The following is a 21,219-nucleotide window of genomic DNA, read 5'->3' as shown; positions in this document are numbered from 1 at the left end:
ACAAAAAAATAAGCTATTCACTTTTTGTCCTGAATACAAGTGTTGTTTGGGGCAAATCCAATACATAACACATTACTGACTAACACACTCCATATTTTCAAGCATAGTGGTGGCTGCATCATGATATGGGCATGCTTGTAGTCGTTAAGGATTGGAGAGTTTTTCAGGATAAAAAGAAACGGAATGGAGCTAAGCACGGGTCAAATCCTAGAGGAAAACCTGGTTCAGTCTGCTTTCCACCAGACACTTGGATGAATGCACCTTTCAGCAGAACAATATCCTACAACACAAAGCCAAATCTACACTGGAGTTGCTTACCAAGTGGACAGCGAATGTTCCTGAGTGACCAAGTGACAGTTTTGACTTAAATCTACTTGAAAGTCTATGGCACTAGCAATGATGAAAAAAACAATTTAACAGAGCTTGAAGAATTCTGAATAGAAAAATGAGTAAATGTTGCACAATCCAGGTGTGGAAAGCTCTTAGAGACTTACCCAGAAAGACTCACAGCTGTAATCGCTGGCAAAAGCGCTTCGGCAAAGTACTGAAATCAGGGTTGTGAAAACTTATGTAAATTAGATATATTTCTGAATGTATTTTTCAATCATTTGCACACATTTCTAAAAACATGTTTTCATTTTGTCATTGAGGTATTGTGTGTAGATTTAATAAATTCAGGCTGTAACAACATAACGTGGAATAAGTCAAGGCGTATGAATACTTTCTGAAGGCACTGTATGTGAAATCTTTACAGCCATCTATACAGTCAGACATTACCCTGTCAACTCAACTGTATGTTAGCCTAATGAGACAGCAGAACACTGATCCAGCATTAGTTCAGCTATTGACCTCCAATGGATTGGGATAGGATAAACTGAATGTTCTAGACATCTAGTCTGGAGAGCTTTGGTGACACTGTCATAGTCTTTTACACTGGTCAAAGTGGGCTGGGATGGAAAACTACTGAGAAGGGGGAAGGATGGGCTGCTTATGAGGAAGCGGGGGTGTGTGAAAACAAGGGAGAAAAGAGTCAATGGATAGATTCCCAGCTAGTTTAGGTCATAAGTCAAAAGGAGTGTATGTATGCAGCTGCCGAGAGAGAGACGCACCTCACCCACCTCCCTGCAATGGGATCTGTGTTATGACCCAGGCCATGCTTTCGAACAAGACTCTTCCCCCAACACACCACCCACGTTGCAAACCTCATTACCGACAGGCAGGGCCTGTAGACGCCCATCAGTCACCTCTGTCCTGTTTGGACTCCTGTTTCAGCCCCACACTGTCTCATTCACAGCATTGTTCCAGTTCAAACAAAAGACTTCCTCTTCCCCTCCACCACGGCTCCCTCCCTGGCCTGCCGGCTTTCAGTGGAAACCTACCCAATCACACCGCACTCCTAGACATACAGGCATGCACGTATGAAGTTTAGGGTAGTAAACTGACACAGAAACTAGAACGACCCGGGCCTTCTACACACATACAAACTGAAGCGGAGGACATCAAACAAGAGTTCTAATCTACAGCACACTTCATTTGGCCAGCCATTACTCCCTCGTAGAGCCTCCCAGCTCTACGAATGCTCAGGATGCCAATTATGTCATCCGTTAAAATAGCCCCACCTCAACCATGGCTCCCTGCTCCAGAGCTGCTCCAGCTGACACGCCCCCTCATCAGCGCCCAGACGCTAATCTGGAATCTGGAGTGGAACGCAGAGCAGCGCCGCCGCTCACAAGCTGGCACGCTGCCTGACAAACAGGGGAGGACGGCGGGAGGGAGGGTTTGTCCATTGGGAGAGAGGGAGTTGAGTGAGCAAGGGGGAGCTAGGCTAGTGTAAATACAGAGTATTACAGAATACGCGCAGTAGGAGAAGTATGCTAGCTGATGGTTGTTATCAGGTAAAATAATAGACGCTAAATTAGAGCTCCATCATTTGTACTTTCCAAATTAAGGTTTCATGCTTCTGCTGTTCAATGATACGGTTCATCTAGCCTAACCAGAAAATGTATCAATCACGTGCCAGAGCGCTTTGTGGTTTTGTATAAAAACTAATAGGATATGACACTCTTTGGAATGCTGCTCTACCTGTGACCAATGACAGTCATTTCCTGCGGGGGCCTCTCTGGTTGAGGCTCTGCCCGGCTGAAGCTGTGGGAGGGAGAGCCTCAGAGATACATGACTCAGGGTTTGACCAACCCTTCCATTCTTCCTTGACCTGGAACGGTCAAAGGCTGGACAGGAAGAGAGTGGATGTGTGTGCGCGTGTCGGTGTCTGTCCTACTGTGCACGTTTGCAGTCTCTAAGAGCCCCATACGTGTTGTACGTACAGACACCATAGTTCTCCCTGTACGGATACACTTGACTTCCCATTGTTCCCATGATATCAACATAACCCCTAAAGCAGGAGCGGCTGGGGAGGAAAAGAGGGAGGTTTGGGAATAGCGTTGGTCACATTACATGTTGGCTTACATACATTTCATCTCGTTTGGGCCATTCCAAACCAAACAGTCTAACTTTTCATCAACCCCCAGGCGTGCACACACACAGGCCCATACGCAAATGCACTTGCGCGCACACACACACACACAGACCCATACAGAGACGATGAATCATTTCCCATCTGGCGCTGCGGATCTGCCCCGGGAACGTGGGAAGAGGAAGAAAGAAGAGGAGGAGTAGCTCTGGGAAATGGATGTGCCAGTGTTTCAATTCAAAACCCCTACGCCAGGGATGAGCCACTATGGGGTTTGAGGGAGACTGCTGAAGAGGGAACTCTGTTAAGGGGACTTAGTGTGTTAATAAATACATTTGAGAAAATGTGGCTGGGGAGAAATCTGTGGACACATACTGTATCAAGTAAGCCTATATAGTAGATTGAGCTGAGACAAGATGAGGGGTACGGGTGAGCCGCGAGAGTGGAAGACGAGAATTAGTTATATGGCTTCCGGGGAATTTTAGGGACACATATCAAGCCTCTCTCTATAGCAGATTGAGCTGAGACGAGAAGTGAGAATGGGGGCGCAGGAGCCGTGAGAGGAAGAAGTGCACTGGTAGGGACATCATATCTAGCTCGTCATTCACACTAATGATAACGTGTGGGGGTTTTGGGCTGCATGGACGGATGCTCTGGCAGACTGGCACACTACGGAGGGGAACAGATTCTCGCCACCAGCTCACATGATGCATACCCCCCCTCCCTTGACAATATGGCAGTGGAACTGGTGGGAGGGTGTTACAGCACTTTGCGCTTCTAGTACGGATGAGAGCCCACTCCCGTCTGACATCCGTCATCATCAACGTTAAGATGGGTGGAGAAACCGAGAGAAGAAAGCGAGCGAGCCAGATGGAGCGAGCGAGCCAGACGGAGCGAACGAGACAAACAGAGCAAGCCACACACACACACACACACACACACACACAGAGAGCGAGCGAGGGACAGAGAGAGCAAGAGACATGAAGACAGCACAGACTGTCATGTTCTCCAGCAGTCTGTGTAATTCCCCTAGAGAGAGACAGAGACAGAGAGAGAGCGAGAAAGGTTACTCAGGCTGCAGTTCCTGACAGTCTCCGTGTACACATAAATATTGGGCTAAGTTTGGCAGACTTTCACAGGACCCAGGGCTGTTATGGTCATGAGAGCTTGAATCTGAGACAGGAAGAGAAACGGACACTCCATTTCAAACAGTGTGTTCGTGTTTCACGTACATCGTCTATGCTTCTGTCTTGTACTCATCACTTTCCACGTAAGGTCTATCGGTGCCATGCATTAGCATGCTGTGCTCTCCACTGAAGGAACGATACTGCATGCTGAGCTCTCATAATGGAGCCCACCTAGTCTAACTGAGTGACAGTAGCTTAAATGCTATCTAGAATGACAACATTGAAGAGGAAAAAGGGGACCCCTGATATTGACTTATGAGGAGAAGAAAGCCAGGCATACAAAAGGTACAACGGACAACAAAGAAGAAAAGACCCCACAGAAGTACAGCACTACATGGTGAAAGGAAGAAAAATAAGAGGGATGTCATTGGAGCAGGAGAGGAAAAGGATGAGAGGGGGGAAAGTACAGTAGCTAGACATGCTGCTGAGTGGCATAAAAGACACTCAGTGGTGTGGTGGTAAGCATTTCACTGTAAGGTCTACACCTGTTGTACACCTCGGCGCATGTGACAAATACATTTGATTTGGTGGACAGTGAGACACAACCAAAAACAAAAACAGTGAGTGTTCGACAGTCTCATCTTCACCACTTCCTCAAGGGTTTAGAGACCACCTCGCCTCCCCAGAGTCAGGCCCTGTCTGCTACATCCAACATCCGGGCCATAGAATGACTGGGAAAGTCAATTGACGGAGGACAGCCGATGCACTCTCTCTAGTCTACATAGGCTCTACAGATTCTCAAAAACCCCTCTGTGCTTGAATACCCAAAAAGGCTAGTCAGATAAGTTGAGTGACATTTGAAGCTGAACTGAAGCCAACCTGTTCCAACACCTTCATGCAAAGATGTTATCAATGATGATCTCTCATGTCATGTCACCGGCAGTTCTTAGAAGCAGCAGAACATTCGCTTGGCAAGTTGGCCACAACTCTTACACCTTTTCACGCATGACGTCAGCTACGTCAACAGTTTTGTCTAAGAAGCCATGCTAGGTCGCGGCGGCGAGGCATCTGTTGTGTTGCGGTGGTGCACGGGGTTGAGACAGGAAGAGAGAAGCCGCCGGCAGCGGTGTCTGTACGCTGTCTGGGCCAGATCCGGCGAGCGATCGCAAACAGGGGGGGGGCGAGAGAGAACGAGAGAGAGGATACAGTAACGCTTGTCATCTTACAGGGCACTGAGGTCAGAGGGTAAAAATAGCTCAAAGTGAAGCAGCATCAGCACCTGCAAACTGACTTGGCTGCATCTTGACATTGTGACCACGTGCATTGAGGTACATTTGGGCGAATGCACAGCAAGATAGAATATTAAAAAAGGCATATAGTAAAGACACAGATAGAATATTAAGGCATACATTAAGACAAACTATGGTGGTCCTTCTTCCAGATGATACTAGCTTACACTAAGACAAACCCAAGAATGCACTTTTAGAAAGATGAATGTATTTTGGAGTGATGGACTTTCGGCCCACCTCTAAAACTCTCCTCCCGGCCTCTGCTCCCACCCATAATATTGTTATGCAAGTCATGAGGTGTGCACTCCTTCCACTGTCATAATTTGAATAACAGATAAAGCTCCCTCTTGCTCTCCTTTGCGCAGACCTGGATGAAGAGAGGATTTAACCAACCCGTGATCAGGCACTGTAAAAAGTGCGTTGTAGCTGGTGGGCCCTGAAGCACCAGAAACTTAAACCAAACTTGATGCATGCTGTGCTGCTCTTCTGCTTGCCAAACCTGGGCTTCGCCCTATGAAACCTTACTTGAAGGAGAATGAACATTGGACTGGTTCGGTGAGCAGGTGCTATTGTCAGTTTGACCAATAGGGGAGTCAGTTTCAATATGGTGAGAATGTCGACCTGAGAACCAGCCACGGCAATCATGATTAAGGAAGTTGAATGATGCCTTGGAAAGAGCCTGGCAAAGGATCTAGGCCAACGTTTTTGACTTTGAATAAGAAACCTACTGTGAGACAATATTCTGTAACCGAATATCTGCATTATTGAAACCAAGGCACAATTACATTTCCTTGAGACTTCATGGGCCAGCCTTGGTTCAAATTATGCTTTAAATCATCATGAGCATAATCATCATATCAAGAGCATCCATCTTGGGCTAAATCATGTGCAAATACTTGCCGACAGCAGACTTCTCTCTGCAGAGCAGTGTTCCACACCAAACGCGTCCGCTCTATACTTAGTACACAGTGCATTCCGAAAGTATTCATCCCTTGACTCTATCCAAATGTTGCTACGTTACAGCCTTATTCTAAAATGTATATATATATATATAATAAAAAATATTCTTCAATCTACACACTATAAAGCAAAAACAGGTTTAGAAATGTTTGCAAATTAAAGTATTAAAAATTTAAAAAACAGAAATACCTTATGTAAATAAGTATTCAGACACTTCGCTATGAGACTCAAAACTTAGATCAGGTCGATCCGGTTTCCATTGATCACCCGTGGGATGTTTCTACAACTTGAGTCAAGTTCACCTGTGTAGTAAATGTAATTGTTTGGACATGATTTGGAAAGGCACACACATCTATATAAAGTCCAAGAGTTGACAGTGCATGTCAGAGCAAAAACCAAGCCATGAGGTTGAAGGAATTGTCCCTAGAGCTCCAAGACAGGATGGAATCGAGGTACAGATTTGGGGAAGGGTACCAAAACATTTCTGCAGCATTGAAGGTCCTCAAGAAAACAGTGGCCTCCATCATTCTTAAATGGATGTTTGGAACCACTAAGACTCTTCCTACAGCTGGCCAAACTGATAAATCGTCAAGGAGGTGACCAAGAACCCGATGGTCACTGACAGAGCTCCTCTGTGGAAATGGAGAATCTTCCAGAAAGTACAACCATCTCTGCAGCTCTCCAGTAATCAGGCCTTTATGGTAAAATGGCCAGAAGGAAGCCACTCCTCCGTAAAAGCCACGACAGCCCGCTTGGAGTTTACAAAAAGTATCTAAATGACTCTCAGACCATGAGAAACAAGATTCTCTGGTGTGATGAAACCGAGATTGAACTCTTTGGCTTGAATGCCAAGTGTCACGTCTGGAAGAAACCTTGCACCATCCCTACGGTGAAGCACGGTGGTGGCAGCATCATGCTGTGGGGATGTTTTTCAGCGGCAGCGGCTAGGAGACTAGTCAGGATTGAGGGAGAAGGAATAGAGCAAAGTACTGAGAGATCCGATACCTATTATTGGAGGACCAAAAAAGGCCATTACCGATTAATCTGACGATTTTTTAAAATGTATTCGGAATAATGACAATTACAACAATACTGAATGAACACTTATTTTAACTTAATATAATACATCAATAAAAATCAATTTAGCCTCAAATAAATAATGAAACATGTTCAATTTGGTTTAAATAATGCAAAAACAAAGTGTTGGAGAAGTAAAAGTGCAATATGTGCCATGTAAAAAAGCTAAAGTTTGAGTTCCTTGCTCAGAACATTAGAACATATGAAAGCTGGTGGTTCCTTTTAACATGAGACTTCAATATTCCAAGGTAAGAGGTTTTAGGTTGTAGTTAATATAGGAATTATAGGACTATTTCTCTCTATACCATTTGTATTTCATATACCTTTGACTAGTGGATGTTCTTATAGGCACTATAGTATTGCCAGTGTAACAGTATAGCTTCTGTCCCTCTCCTCGCTCCTACCTGGGCTCGAACCAGGAACACATCGACAACAGCCACACTCGAAGCAGCGTTACCCATCGCTCCACAAAAGCCACGGCCCTTGCAGCGCAAGGGGAATAACTACTCCAAGTCTCAGAGCGAGTGACATTTGAAACGCTATTAGCGCACCCCGCTAACCATTTTACATCGGTTACACCAGCCATTAGGCTGATAGGCTTGAAGTCATAAACAGCGCTGTCCTTGCGAAGAGCTGCTGGCAAAACTCACGAAAGTGCTGTTTGAATGAATGCTTACGAGCCTGCTGCTGCCTACCATCGCTCAGTCAGACTGCTCTATCAAATCATAGACTTAGTTATAAAACACAGAAATAGCAGTCTTTGTTCATTAATATGGTCAAATCCGGAAACTATCATTTCTAAAAACCAAACATTTATTCTTTCATTGAAATGCGGAACCTTTCGGTATTTTATCTAACGGGTGGCATCCCTAAGTCTAAATATTCTTGTTACATTGCACAACCTTCAATGTTAAGTCATAATTATGTAAAATTCTGCCAAATTAGTTCGCAATGAGCCAGGCTGCCCAAACTGTTGCCCATACCCTGACTCTGCATGCAATGAATGCAAGACAAGTGACACAATTTCATCTGGTTAATATTGCCTGCTTAACCTCGATTTATTTTAGCTAAATATGCAGGTTTAAAAATATATACTTCTGTGTATTGATTTTAAGAAAGGCATTGGTGTTTATGGTTGCGCTTTTGTTAAATCATCCCCCAGCGTTGCATCGATTATATGCAACGCAGGACACGCTAGATAAACTAGTAATATCATCAACCATGGGGTGGCAGGGTAGCCTAGTGGTTAGAGCGTTGGACTAGTAACCGGAAGGTTGCAAGTTCAAACCCCCGAGCTGACAAGGTCGTTTTGCCCCTGAACAGGCAGTTGGCCGTCATTGAAAATATGAATTTGTTCTTAACTGACTTGCCTGGTTAAATAAAAGGTTAAAAAAAATAATATAAAATAAAAACATGTAGTTATAACTAGTGATTATGATTGATTGATTGATTGTTTTTTTATAAGATAAGTTTAATGCTAGCTAGCAACTTACCTTGGCTTCTACTGCATTCGCATGCAACGAGAGGTGGTGGTTATAGCGTCGGACTTGTTAACTGTAAGGGTTCAAGATTGGATCCCCCGAGCTGACACTGTGAAAATCTGTCGTTCTCCTCCTGAACAAGGCAGTTAACCCACCGTTCCTAGGCCATCATTGAAAATAAGAATGTGTTCTAAACTGACTTGCCTAGTTAAATAAAAGGGCCCCAAAAAAATGTGTATTCTTTTTTTTATTTTGGGGAGCAAAATCTGTGCCCAAAATACCGATTTCCGATTGTTATGAAAACTTGAAATCGGCCCTAATTAATCAGCCATTCCGATTAATCAGCCGTCCTCTACTCCAGAGCGCTAAGGACCTCAGACTGGGGCAAAGGTTCACCTTCCAACAGGACAATGACCCTAAGCACACAGCCAAGACAATGCAGGAATAGCTTAGGGACAAGTCTGAGTGGCCGAGCCAGAGCTGAACCCGATCAAACTTCACTGGAGACCTGAAAATAGCTGTGCAGCGATGCTCCCCATCCAACCTGACAGAGCTTGAGAGGGTCTGCAGAGAAGAATGGGAGAAACTCCCCAAACACAGGGTGTGCCAAGCTTGTAGCGCCACACCCAAGAAGACTAGAGGCTGTAATTGTTGCCAAAGGTGCTTCAAAGTACCAAATCAAATTTTATTTGTCACATACACATGGTTAGCAGATGTTAATGCGAGTGTAGCGAAATGCTTGTGCTTCTAGTTCCGACAATGCAGTAATAACCAACGAGTAATCTAGCTAACAATTCCAAAACTACTACCTTATACACATAAGTGTAAAGGGATAAAGAATATGTACATAAAGATATATGAATGAGTGATGGTACAGAGCGGCATAGGCAAGATGCAGTAGATGGTATCGAGTACAGTATAGACATATGAGATGCATATGTAAACAAAGTGGCATAGTTTAAAGTCGCTAGTGATACATGTATTACATAAAGATGCAGTAGATGATAGAGTACAGTATATACGTATACATATGAGATGAATAATGTAGGGTATGCAAACATTATATTAAGTAGCATTGTTTAAAGTGGCTGAATACTTATGTAAATGTAATATTTCAGTTTATTTGTAAAACATTTACAAATGTTTAGGTGTTTTTTTTAACGGTTTTTGCTTTGTCATTATATAGTATTGTGTGTAGATTGAGGGAAAACATTTTTTTATTCCATTTCAGAATAAGGCTTTAAAGTAACAAAATGTGGAAAAAGTCAAGCAGTCTGAATACTTTCCGAATGCACTGTATGTCCGTGTAAACTGAAAACAACTATCAATGAAACACAAGCCATAATCTTACACACCATACCGGGGCTCCCTCGCAGCATGAAAACCAAGAGAGTGAAACTGAGATAGCCACAAACAGCATGGTGCTCCGTTCCCTGCCCGCAATATGGGACATGCCAGAATCAACAAAAAAACACAGGACCTTGTGAGACTGTACCAATCCCCCACTTCTGGGGGTTATTCTTAAATCCTAGGATTCAGGGCTATAATAACAATAACATCATTTGCTTGTTGTCTAGACCAAATTCCGGTGTCTGCCAGAATTCTTAAGCCATAATTCGAAGAGTGCACAGTGCAGAACTTGCATGAATCATCAAAATGAGTAGAAACTCAGCACCAGAGAGGTTGAAGGTGCAGGTAGTTTTACAGATGCCTGGTATGCATCCCAAATGGCACCCTATCGCCTTTCCAGTGGTCTATTTTTGCCCAGAGCCCTATGGACCATGGTCAAAATAAGTGCACTATGTAGGGAATAGGTTGCCATTTCAGACACAACCTTGGTTTAAAAACAGCCACATTAGGCTAGACTACATTTTCCAATGACATGGCAAAACATTCAGCAGACGTTTAGACAATCACTCCCTTTTAAACGACTGAAACGCTTCATCTGTTAAACTGAAAAATCGAAGGGAAGTTGAATGGAGAACCACTGCTAAAGGAAACAGCTTCCTCAAAGGGTCCTAAATCTATGTACCTCTGTCTAAACCACCTACACCTGCTTGCTCTGAGAGAAAGCTAAGTATTTTGTGTGTGTGGTATCAACATGACAAAAATACATTTAGTCTACCCAACCTCCCTCCCTTCCTGTCTTGTCTGGCCAGGTGAACCGTGGATAAACGTATACGTGTACACACACGACTACACCACGTTGACACTCCTTCAGAGCCTTTCAATTCCCCACAGAAAAATGTCAAACCAGAGCGGTTAACTGAACAAGACTCGTCATCTTCTATGCAGAAAACATAGTTTGGCAATAAAGCAATCAACTGCCCAATTGCCAGTGATGTGCCAATTTCCAAACGGTCCAGCCAGACAGCTGTAGATTGCAAATCCATTAGGCAGATAAAAACAGTCAGACTCCATCAGCTAAGAGACAGGCAGACTAAAGTTGAACTGTCTAGAGGACTCGTGATGACTTACGAATAACGTGAGCACCTTCAAGGAATTTTAACATCTACAAAGTCGTAAATGATTTCAGACAAAACCCACTTATCTGTTATTGATAAGCGAATTCCCTGAAGCGCATAATTCGAACAGATGTCTAACCAACACACGCAACAGATTAGCCTAACTGCCCGTGCCAGCCGGGCAGCATGCATTAAACCCCACCGCACAAGTGGGCTCGCGCTAATGCAGAATTCACAAAAAATAAATACACATAAGAAGTATCTTGCTGCATTTTGTAAATAGAGATATAAAATACTTTTTATTGCAATCTCTTCTCAGCATCAGACGAATTGTCCCCCAAAAAAGTTTAAAAAACACATGACTTTCAATATAAAAATGCAAGTGAAACAGTTTAAAACAGATTTTTGGAAGGTCTGTTTTGAAAACACAGATTTCTAAAACTGTAACGCGACCCTTTACCAGCCAATTCAGACACGATAAAGCCAATGACTGTACATACAACAACTAGTAATGAAGATAACCAACCCATTAAATCTTCATTATTATTGCTCTGGGTTATCATTCGCTTTTTTTGTTTAGCTCACTGGCACACAGAGCAACGTATATAAAGCAGACAGCCAGCGTAGGCATACTGCCAGATAGAGACAGGATATGAAGGTTTCCATGTAAGAGGGGGCAGCTCTGCCGTGGAGCCCGGTCATCTGGAGTGAAGAGTGGAGTGGGGGGCCTCCTGGGGCAGCTCTGCGTCGGAGCCCAGTCGTCTAGAGTGGTGTGAGAGTGGCCGGGGCAGACTAAACAGAGCCAAGGAAGTCTGGATGTGCATAGCAGCACCTGGACGCAACACAAGCCCTCTCTCTCTCCATCCATCGACAGATCACTGAGAAAAAAAGCTCTGGCTCAGACAAGGGCCTTGCACACAGACTACACTATAAGGCTACAGACTACACTGCACTATTCAGACTTTAATGCAGATGACACAGGACTCCCTACACAGCCACTTACTGACCACAGCCAACACACATCGCTAACTGCTCTTGGTCCTTTGTAGCTCCGTTGGTAGAGCATGGTGCTTGTAACGCCAGGGAAGAGGGGTTCGATTCCCAGGACCACCCATATGAAAAATGTATGCATGCATAACTAAGTCGACCTTGGATAACAGCGCCTGCTAAATGGCCTATTACAAGGGCCATGCACACAGACTACACAATTCAGCTATAGACTACACCGCTCAGACAGGGGTCTATTCAACGCAGATGACACAAGACCTCCTAAGTTACTCCTAACTGACCATAGCCAGAGCCCACACACTCAAACAGACCTGCTCACTATATATCACTCCCACAAGGGCCATTCATTCACAGGTTAGAAAGACTAGCTCTGGTCTCCACCACACTACTACTCTGACTGACATTCCTGGGGTTACTGATAAAACTAGAGCAGGGGCATCAAACACATTTTCCCCCTCAGGGGGCCACAGTCGGTCTTGAACAAGTTCAGGAGGGTAGCACTGAAAAGTGGTTATATTTCCTTGGTGGCAAAAATCGGCTAAATAATTGTCCTCTATGCATTGTTTTGGGAATCTTCAATGCTTCCTGAATGTCTACTGATTGTTAGCGAGCTGGACCGTCAAGACACTGTATGAAAATAGGTTGATTATCATTTCTGCACAGTTTTGATTTGGTTTTAGTCATTTGAAAGTATATTGAGTTCATTTCCCCCCCTAACGTTTTATGTTTTACACCCTGACCTAGAAATCTGGAGTCTAGATCCTGGGTTGACAATCACTGCAGATAGGAGGACACATGCTCTACAATATCATATAGGCATAATAGTGAGTGAGTCATCTGATGATTACCTTAAGGAAACAGTCAAGATTGACGATGACTGAGCTTTTGACAGGAGCCTTCAGGTCATTCTCTATTAAACCTTACCAATTCTCCATTCCTCTGTGTCTCTTGTAGCTTGAATGGAAGCATAATGCATGTATGAAGCAGACAGAGGCAACATGAAAAGACAACCTCGACTGAGGAAAGACTCAGGTAGGAAAAACCAGAGAAGGACAGACATCGCAGGCCATCCCAGATGGGCTGCTTCGCTTCAGTAGCCTACAATGAGTGTGACATTTTTGAGCAGACACACACACACACTCCCCCCGCCAGTAGACACTTCTCACACAGAAGGGTTGTCATAGGGGGAACGTTGTACTGACGTACAGAAAACTGAGTGACAGCCCATAGAAGAAACATGAAAAAGAACAGAGGAAAAATAAAGCCAACTGTATGCAGTATGGAAAGGAGCATGTAGGCTGGTTTACAATACGTACTAGGAGCCTTGTGACTTATAGAAAGGCATCAAACCCCACATTTCAAGGCAGTGAACCGTTACACAGCCAATTCATCCGACTCTCCACCCATTGATATTCAGCTGGAGAGGCAAGGCAACACTGAAGCATTTTCATTCCAACACAGAAACTTAGAGGAGATTGCTGCAATGGATTTCTGACAAACGCCTATTGATTGCGCCTTAAAATGGGTCAGACTGCTCTGCAGAGCCGGGTGGGTGGAGAGAGCCACGTGGCCAAATTAAGCCTCTGTATGGACGGATGCTGTACTGCCTTATCTTAAAATGTTTTTTTTGCGAATCAACAACAACAAAAATGTAATTTGCTAATCAATATGGCTGCTAGGCTAAAACGTATTTGCAGCGGCCTTCGCCTTTCGCGAAGGATCTAGTTTGACCCGGGAGAATGGGTTTCACGCGGCGGTATACAACTAGCCAACACCAAGTGACAACAATTACACACGGGAATGGCCTCTTCTCACTGTGTCGATTTAGATTAACAGCAAACGAATGCCTCTAATCTGGTTTCATTCAAAACATCTGGCCCAGCCTACTAGACTGTGCAACCCAGCATTAACTTAATCCTGCTAGGAGGGAGGGTGGGACAGGACAGCGCTGAGGGCAGTAAAACCAGCTCCCAATGCCATTCAAAATGGTCTTGTTGGCGTACCTTTACCAGATGTTGGTTACCCTTCACAAAACACAATCAAATACATTTCCTTCATCTTAGGGACAGGAGTCAACAGGGCTCCTAATTTAGCTCGGTGCTGACGATACATCCTGTGGAAGAGTGTGTGTGTTCCCTTTGAGGACACACAAACTTTATTTTCTGACCGCTGACTGAGTGAATGCTGAGACAGTGGCCTCTGCTAACTTTCCAAAAACGCATTCTCTCGCTCTCTCCACCCACCGGCTAATGATCGGCCTAGGAAGGATGGAGGCGGGGCCTTTATCTTAAAATCGCCAGCTTCCTGGCTTTTCCCCACTCGCTCTTACTCAGCTCCTCCAGGCCCACTTCCCAAAATGCTAGAGAGAGACTCAACAGTCTAAAGTGGCTTCCTCGTCTGCACTGACCTTTAGTCATGGGATAGATTCATGTAATACAGATGAAGTCGGAAGTTTTACAAACACTTAGGTTGGAGTCATTAAACTCATTTTTCAACCACTTTACAAATTTCTTGTTAACAAACTATAGTTTTGGCAAGTCGGTTAGGATGTCTACTTTGTGCATGACACAAGTCATTTTTTCCAACAATTGTTAACAGACAGATTATTTCACTTAGAATTCACTGTATCACAATTCCAGTTGGTCAGAAGTTTACATACACCAAGTTGACTGTGCCTTTAAACAGCTTGGAAAATTCCAGAAAATAATGTCATGGCTTTAGAAGCTTCTGATAGGCTAATTGACATCATTTGAGTCAATAGAAGGTGTACCTGTGGATGTATTTCAAAGCCTACCTTCAAACTCAGTGCCTCTTTGCTTGAAATGTAGACCTCCACAAGTCTGGTTCATCCTTGGGAGCAATTTCCAAATGCCTGAAGGTACCAAGTTCATCTGTACAAACAATAATACACAAGGATAAACACAACGGGACCATGCAGCCGCCATACCGCTCAGGAAGGAGACACGTTCGGTCTCCTAGAGATGAACGTACTTTGGTGCGAAAAGTGCAAATCAATCCCAGAACAATGGCAAAGGACCTTGTGAAGATGGAGGAAACAGGTACAAAAGTATCTATATCCACAATAAAACGAGTCCTATATCGACATAACCTGATAGGCCACTCAGCAAGGAAGAAGCCACAGCTCCAAAACCGCCATAGAAAAGCCAGACTACGGTTTGCAACTGCACATGGGGACAAACATCATACTTTTTGGGGAAATGTCCTATGGTCTGATGAAACAAAAATAGAACTGTTTGGCCATAATGACCATTGTTATGTTTGGAGGAAAAAGGGGGAGGCTTGCAAGCCGAAGAACACCATCCCAACCGTGAAGCATGGGGGAGGCAGCATCATGTTGTGGGGGTGCTTTGCTGCAGGTGGGACTGGTGCACTTCACAAAATAGATGGCAGCATGAGAAAAGGAAAATTATGTAGATATATTGAAGCAACATCAAGACATCAGTCAGGAAGTTAAAGCTTGGTCGCAAATGGGTCTTCCTAATACAAATTGAGTGTATGTAAACTTCTGACCCACTGGGATTGTGATGAAAGGAATAAAAGCTGAAATAATTCACTCTACTATTATTCTGACATTTCACATTCTTAAAATAAAGTGGTGATCCTAACTGACCTAAGACAGGGAATGTTTACTAGGATTAAATGTCAGGAATGTGAAAAACTGAGTTTAAATGTATTTGGTTAAGGTGTATGTAAACTTCTGACTTCAACTGTATATTAGATGGCTACTAAGTAGTCTAGGCTAATAGCTTTCACCGGTCAATTTTTGTCACATCGGTGCAGGAGGAAAAGAGGCCTAGATTGTGAAAAAAAGCCACTTATGACAGCTGAGATGCACCCAGGTGTGGTTGCAGACTATGCTGCATAAGAGAGGATCTGAAACAATTCTTCCAGGCTGGTACTATATGCTCACGGTGCCAACTGGAGACGAAGGAGCAAATGGAGTTAGAATAGCTAGCCATTTAGTAGTTAGCTCACAGCAGCAGGCTGTTCGCTAGCGGTGGGAACAGCAGCAATTGTCACCTCCCGGTAGTGTTGGGAGTAGCTGCTTAGCGCCAGACTGTTCCCCATTTACTGCTTGGCAACGGCATTCCGTTCAAAACGGCAGGTGACTTCATCAGACAGCGAGTGAAGGAAAAAGCCCAGTGAGCAAACAGGACCGGGTCACACTAAACAATCCATCAATCCTGATCTGTGACCAGCAGTCGGGTGCCAAAGACTGTGGCTGGTGGAAAACAGTGCAGAAAAACACCCCGGCGTCTCCCCTCACAGACTAGCACTGATCTTAGATGTCTGTGGAATGCGGCCTAACCGCTAGGGCCTTGATTAGCTCTAGCTATTCCTTGAGCGAAATTGCATCTGAGACGAGAGGAAATGGCAAATAAATTGCAAGGCAAAGCTGCAACTACTGACAGTTTGAATGTGGCCTCTAAATGGCAAATGCACAGACAAATGGCCTGAGAATACCTTCAGGCGTCTCCCAGACTGCTGGTAGCAGACAGTAGTTTATTGACGATTACATTACGATTAGACAATAATGGCGGACCAGGTCTGAATAGAGTCAATAGATCCTAGGAAGCTATAAGCGCTTATGAGTAACCCAGCAAACTCTACTGATCGAGCTCTACTGTCTGCAAGTCATCCCTTCCCCTATCCCTAAATGACAAGAGAGAATTCAGTGAGACCACAGAGCAGACAGACAGACCGGGGTGGAGAGGCCCATCTACGACACACACGCAAAAAATGTGCAGCATTAAAATGTGTGGTGGTGTTCCTCAGTTTGAAAGGAGCAGTGGTTTGAAGCGTTCTTGCCCTCCTCCATGGCGTGAACGAGACAGAGGATGTTCCTATGATCTGGAGAGACTCACGTTTCCTCTCCGTTTCACATTCCTGGGATTCCGAGTGAAGACCACTGCTGCAGCCCATTTAAAACCATTTCACATATGGGGGGAAAAAAAGAGACCCAGGCCTTCATTGCACTAATCAAGATTTTTTTTGTATTATTATTGCATGACGCCTCATTATTGAAGGATAGCCTTAGCTTACTACATCATAGAGGACTTGGGCAAAATATACATGTAAAGCCTTTTAAAAAGGTCACACAAAGCACTTGTTTTTCTATAATGAAGATAGCATTTGTATGGACAGAGGTAACATTACAGGCTACTTTGTTAGTAACAAGTGATTACCTTGGTATTACACAATTACGTCTGTATGGTAAACACTTTCAAAGTAATGGAATATTCCAAACAACCAGACAACTCTTGCCGGACCGCGAGGAACTCTTGTTCACTCTTTTCCGGCTAGTACATTACAAGATTAAATATTTAATTTGGCAGGTCCTAGTAGATAGAGGGGTCAGGAATTTGATCTGATCATGGAGAAACATGAAACGCAGGGCATGCCATCGCCTCCTCTCCCCAGTCAAAACACTGCTTTCTCAAGTAAACAGACAAATGTTTGGGTTGTAAAGAAACCGTGAATAGGACCAAATAGGACAGAAAGTTAAGGGGGCTCATGCTGGCTCCTAAGGAATAGTGTCTTAAAACAGGGGGGAATGCACTACAAGCTGAGGCTATATAGGGGTGCTGAAAAGTTCATGACCAACACAAATCAAAGTACTGATGGAAAATGTTTAAACACTAGTGCAGTAAAGAACGGAAATATTAGCTACAAAAGTAAACTATTTGGAACAGGCATACAAGTTGCTGGTCTAAATCAATACTACATTTGGTAATGGTGTCAGTCTGCAGAGCTCTGGCTACTATGGGCAGTCTCTGCACACTCGGGCGGCAGGTAGCCTAGCGGTTAAGAGCGTTGGGCCAGTAACCAAGAGGTCGCTAGTACGAATCTCAGCGCTGATTATGTGAAAAATATGTCGATGTGCCCTTGAGCAAGGCACTTAACCATAAATGATCATGTAAATCGCTCTTGAATTACTAAAATGTCCAACTAACGTTACATATGTATAATAATGTTAGTAGTACTGTAATTCAGATTATAGGACAACACATGCAAGTAGTGACGATGGGTGGGCAAACAAAACTGTTTTAACAATTAACTAATGCAGTCATTGTGATGACCCCAAATGTTTTTAATTGGGGAGTTCGCTAGCTAGCTAACGGTAAATCAACGTTAATCACGACTTGGTCAGCTAACTAGCTAACTGACTAGGCAGGTAAACTAACGTTGGCTAGTATTACAAACTGAAAAAAGACAATTACTTGTTAGAAAACAGTATGCTTATTCGAAGCGTAGCTAACGACATTTGACCAGTGTTTGTAAATATAACATCGCGTTGTTGCGGAAAACAAAGTGTAAACGTTCACGCAGAAAACTAGCCCACTACTGTAGCTAGCTAGCAACGTTAGCTTGATAGCGCCATTAGCTAACAAGCAAGAGACAGCGAGGGTGTTTTACATTCTTACCTGTCAACCGCAGTTTCACTGGGCCATTTCTCCTAACTCCTTGATTAGACATGCCCGTTTGTGTTCCAGCTTGACGTGGGGTTATCAAAAATATGTATAATACATGTGTCTAGCTATTTCACAGAAATGAATCCCTATTTAGCCCCTATGGCAGTTTCAGTGAATGAAGAAGAATGGAGTCACGGCACAGTGGCCCGGATGAGCACAGCTCTAACGCTATTACACCGCGGTCTCGAGCGCATACTCTGAAATAACCGAAATTAAAAAGCTAATTTCCAATAAACCAGGATCTCCTCCCGAAAGATACGGTGCAATATGACGTCCAAGGCTGCTTCAAAAGCCAAGGGTGAGCTACTCTCCCGCTGGGGGTGCTAGAAGTGTGTGTGTGGTGGGGGGGAAGCTGAAATTTTCAAGCCGAGATGTCTTGCTGGTCTCAATATTTTGGAAAGTGACCCTCCCCTCTAGTGACATCACTCACAAGGTTAAAACACAAGCACTAAATTGATGTACAATGTTTATTTAAATGAGGGGAAATTATTGGACATGTTTAACTGTTTTATGTTGTGTTCATCAATATGGTAGGCAAACACAGCCTCTGTCACTGGACTGCCTCACTAAGGCTGATCTAAGATCGGTTTTATGTTTCACCGTCCTCATGGTTATGAATAGGTTTTGTGGAGCCAGCGGAGGGTAAACTGATCCTACACTTGTGTGTTCATAATAGCATTGTCTGGACGTTTTTGACACAGGACTGTGGACGTACCCCACTTTCTGTCCGTTTCCCTTGAACCACTTCATTACCAAACATAGCGCAAGTCTGTAGCACTAACTGGAGAGAAGGGGGCTAATATGTAGAGGTCTGCATCAGTGTTTCTAAATCGGGTATTGTAAACTTCTGGCAGAACATAATATGATTGGAGGTAGGCCTACATTAACCAAAAAGAACCACTGGTCTACATGTCTGTGGCCCCCGAGTTGTGCAGTGGTCTAGAGGCGTCACTACAGACCCTGGTTCGATTCCAGGCTGTATCACAATGGTTGATTTTACGTACCTGCCTGGTACGGCAATTGCTCGGCCTCTTACCGCAAGGCACTACAGAGGGTAGTGCGTACGGCCCAGTACATCACTGGGGCTAAGCTGCCTCCCATCTAGGACCTCTACACCAGGCGGTGTCAGAGGAAGGCAAGCGGTACCGGAGTGCCAAGTCTGGGACAAATAGGCTTCTCAACAGTTTTTACCCCCAAGCCTTAAGACTCCTGAACAGGTAATCAAATGTCTACCCGGACTATTTGCATTGTGTGCCCCCCCCAAACCCTCTTTTTACACTGCTGCTCTTCTCTGTTTATCAAATATGCATAGTCACTTTTACTATACATTCATGTACATACTACCTCAATTGGGCAGACCAAACAGTGCTCCCGCACATTGGCTACCCGGGCTATCTGCATTGTGTCCCACCACCCACCAACCGCCTACCCCTCTTTTACACTACTGCTACTCTCTGTTTATCCTATATGCATAGTCACTTTAACCATATCTACATGTACATACTACCTCAATCAGCCTGACTAACCGGTGTCTGTATGTAGCCTCGCTACTTTTATAGCCTGTCTTTTTACTGTTGTTTTATTTCTTTACCTACCTATTGTTCATCTAATACCTTTTTTGCACCATTGGTTAGAGCCTGTAAGTAAGCATTTCACTGTAAGGTCTACTACACCTGTTGTATTCGACCCACGTGACAAATACATTTTGATTTGATTTGAAGTCCCATAGGGCGGCGAACAATTGGTCCAGCGTCGTCTGGGTTAGGGTTTGGCTGTCATTGTAAATAAGAATTTGTTCCTAACTGACTTGCCTAGTGAAATAAAGGTTAAATAAAAACAAATATGTAAAATGTCATTGGCACTTTTTTCCTAGACACAAAATTGTTTATATCTCCATCTACTGGCTGCTTTCAGAAGTGCATGAGACAAGCTAGAAGCCATATCACAGAATATATCACATTCAATGAACAGCATAGGACAAGTTTGGCCCACACAAAGACAGCAGGTCAGGTCATAAACCCGCAGGGAGCCCTCTTGCCCAGGTCAAAATTGCACGAGAAATAAGCCTTTACTGGGGATGTAAACTGTGCCTCCAAATCAGACTGTGACGTTCCAAGAATACATAAACTGTGTTATCCTTTGATGTGTGTGCGTGTGTGTGTGTGTGTGTGTGTGTGTGTGTGTGTGTGTGCTGACCCAGCTTTTCTATCGTGTTAAACGTGCGGGCCTATGCTCTGTCCAATGCTCAATCAAACATGATGATTACATTAATTATTTAGTTTCTCATGTGTAATAATTTTGCCAACACATAGCCATTGGTTCTTGAAGAGTATATGAATTTGAGCATGCTTGCATTTCTCAGGACCCATCACTCAGCTGTTTCCCCAAAAAGTGGCCGGAAGCTTACTTTGTTATAGTTTGAATCTCAGATTGACCCTTTAATAAAAAATATAAAAAATTATTGCTTAAAGGCCAGATGCAGATGTTTTTATATCAATATCAAAACATTTCTGGGTAACAATTAAGTACCTTACTTTAATAGATTTCCATTCAAATTGACAAAATTAGCTTTTTAGCAAAAATATATTTCTCAAGCAAGAATTTTGCTAGGACTGTCTGGGAGTGGTCTGAGTGGGGAGGGGAAAACTGAAAACTAGCTGTCAAAGGTTTGGAACTCTCTTTGTTATTGGTCTATTAATCAATTTACTGCATCGTGATGTCACCACGGAAAGCTGAAACTCCCGTCTATGCAAACCTGCTGATTAGAAGGTCCTGTGTAGATTGTATTTTCAACCAGCAACTATCAGGAAATAACACTGATCAGTTTTAGTTTCATCATCTGTTGTAC

At 43.8% G+C, this 21,219-nt stretch overlaps 1 protein-coding gene across 5 annotated transcripts in view; it reads right to left on the bottom strand.

Annotated features, from left to right (window-relative positions):
* Positions 1-18,756, bottom strand: part of LOC112230328 (E3 ubiquitin-protein ligase SMURF2-like) — a 75,665-nt gene extending 56,909 nt beyond the window's left edge. For 4 of the 5 annotated variants that reach the window (XM_042310798.1, XM_042310799.1, XM_042310800.1 and 1 more), the window contains exon 1: positions 18,324-18,756. In XM_042310798.1, coding sequence (XP_042166732.1) covers positions 18,324-18,375 — 52 coding nt within the window. In that variant the 5' untranslated portion in view covers positions 18,376-18,756. The remainder of the gene's footprint in view (positions 1-18,323) is intronic. The other variant, XM_042310801.1, reaches the window with a different exon arrangement.
* Between the last annotated feature and the right edge of the window lie 2,463 nt (positions 18,757-21,219).

Source organism: Oncorhynchus tshawytscha, linkage group LG32 (assembly GCF_018296145.1).
Source record: "Oncorhynchus tshawytscha isolate Ot180627B linkage group LG32, Otsh_v2.0, whole genome shotgun sequence".
Lineage (NCBI taxonomy): Eukaryota > Metazoa > Chordata > Actinopteri > Salmoniformes > Salmonidae > Oncorhynchus > Oncorhynchus tshawytscha.
The sequence above is the reverse complement of the archived record's forward strand: the minus strand, read 5'-3'. Positions and strand labels throughout refer to the sequence as shown.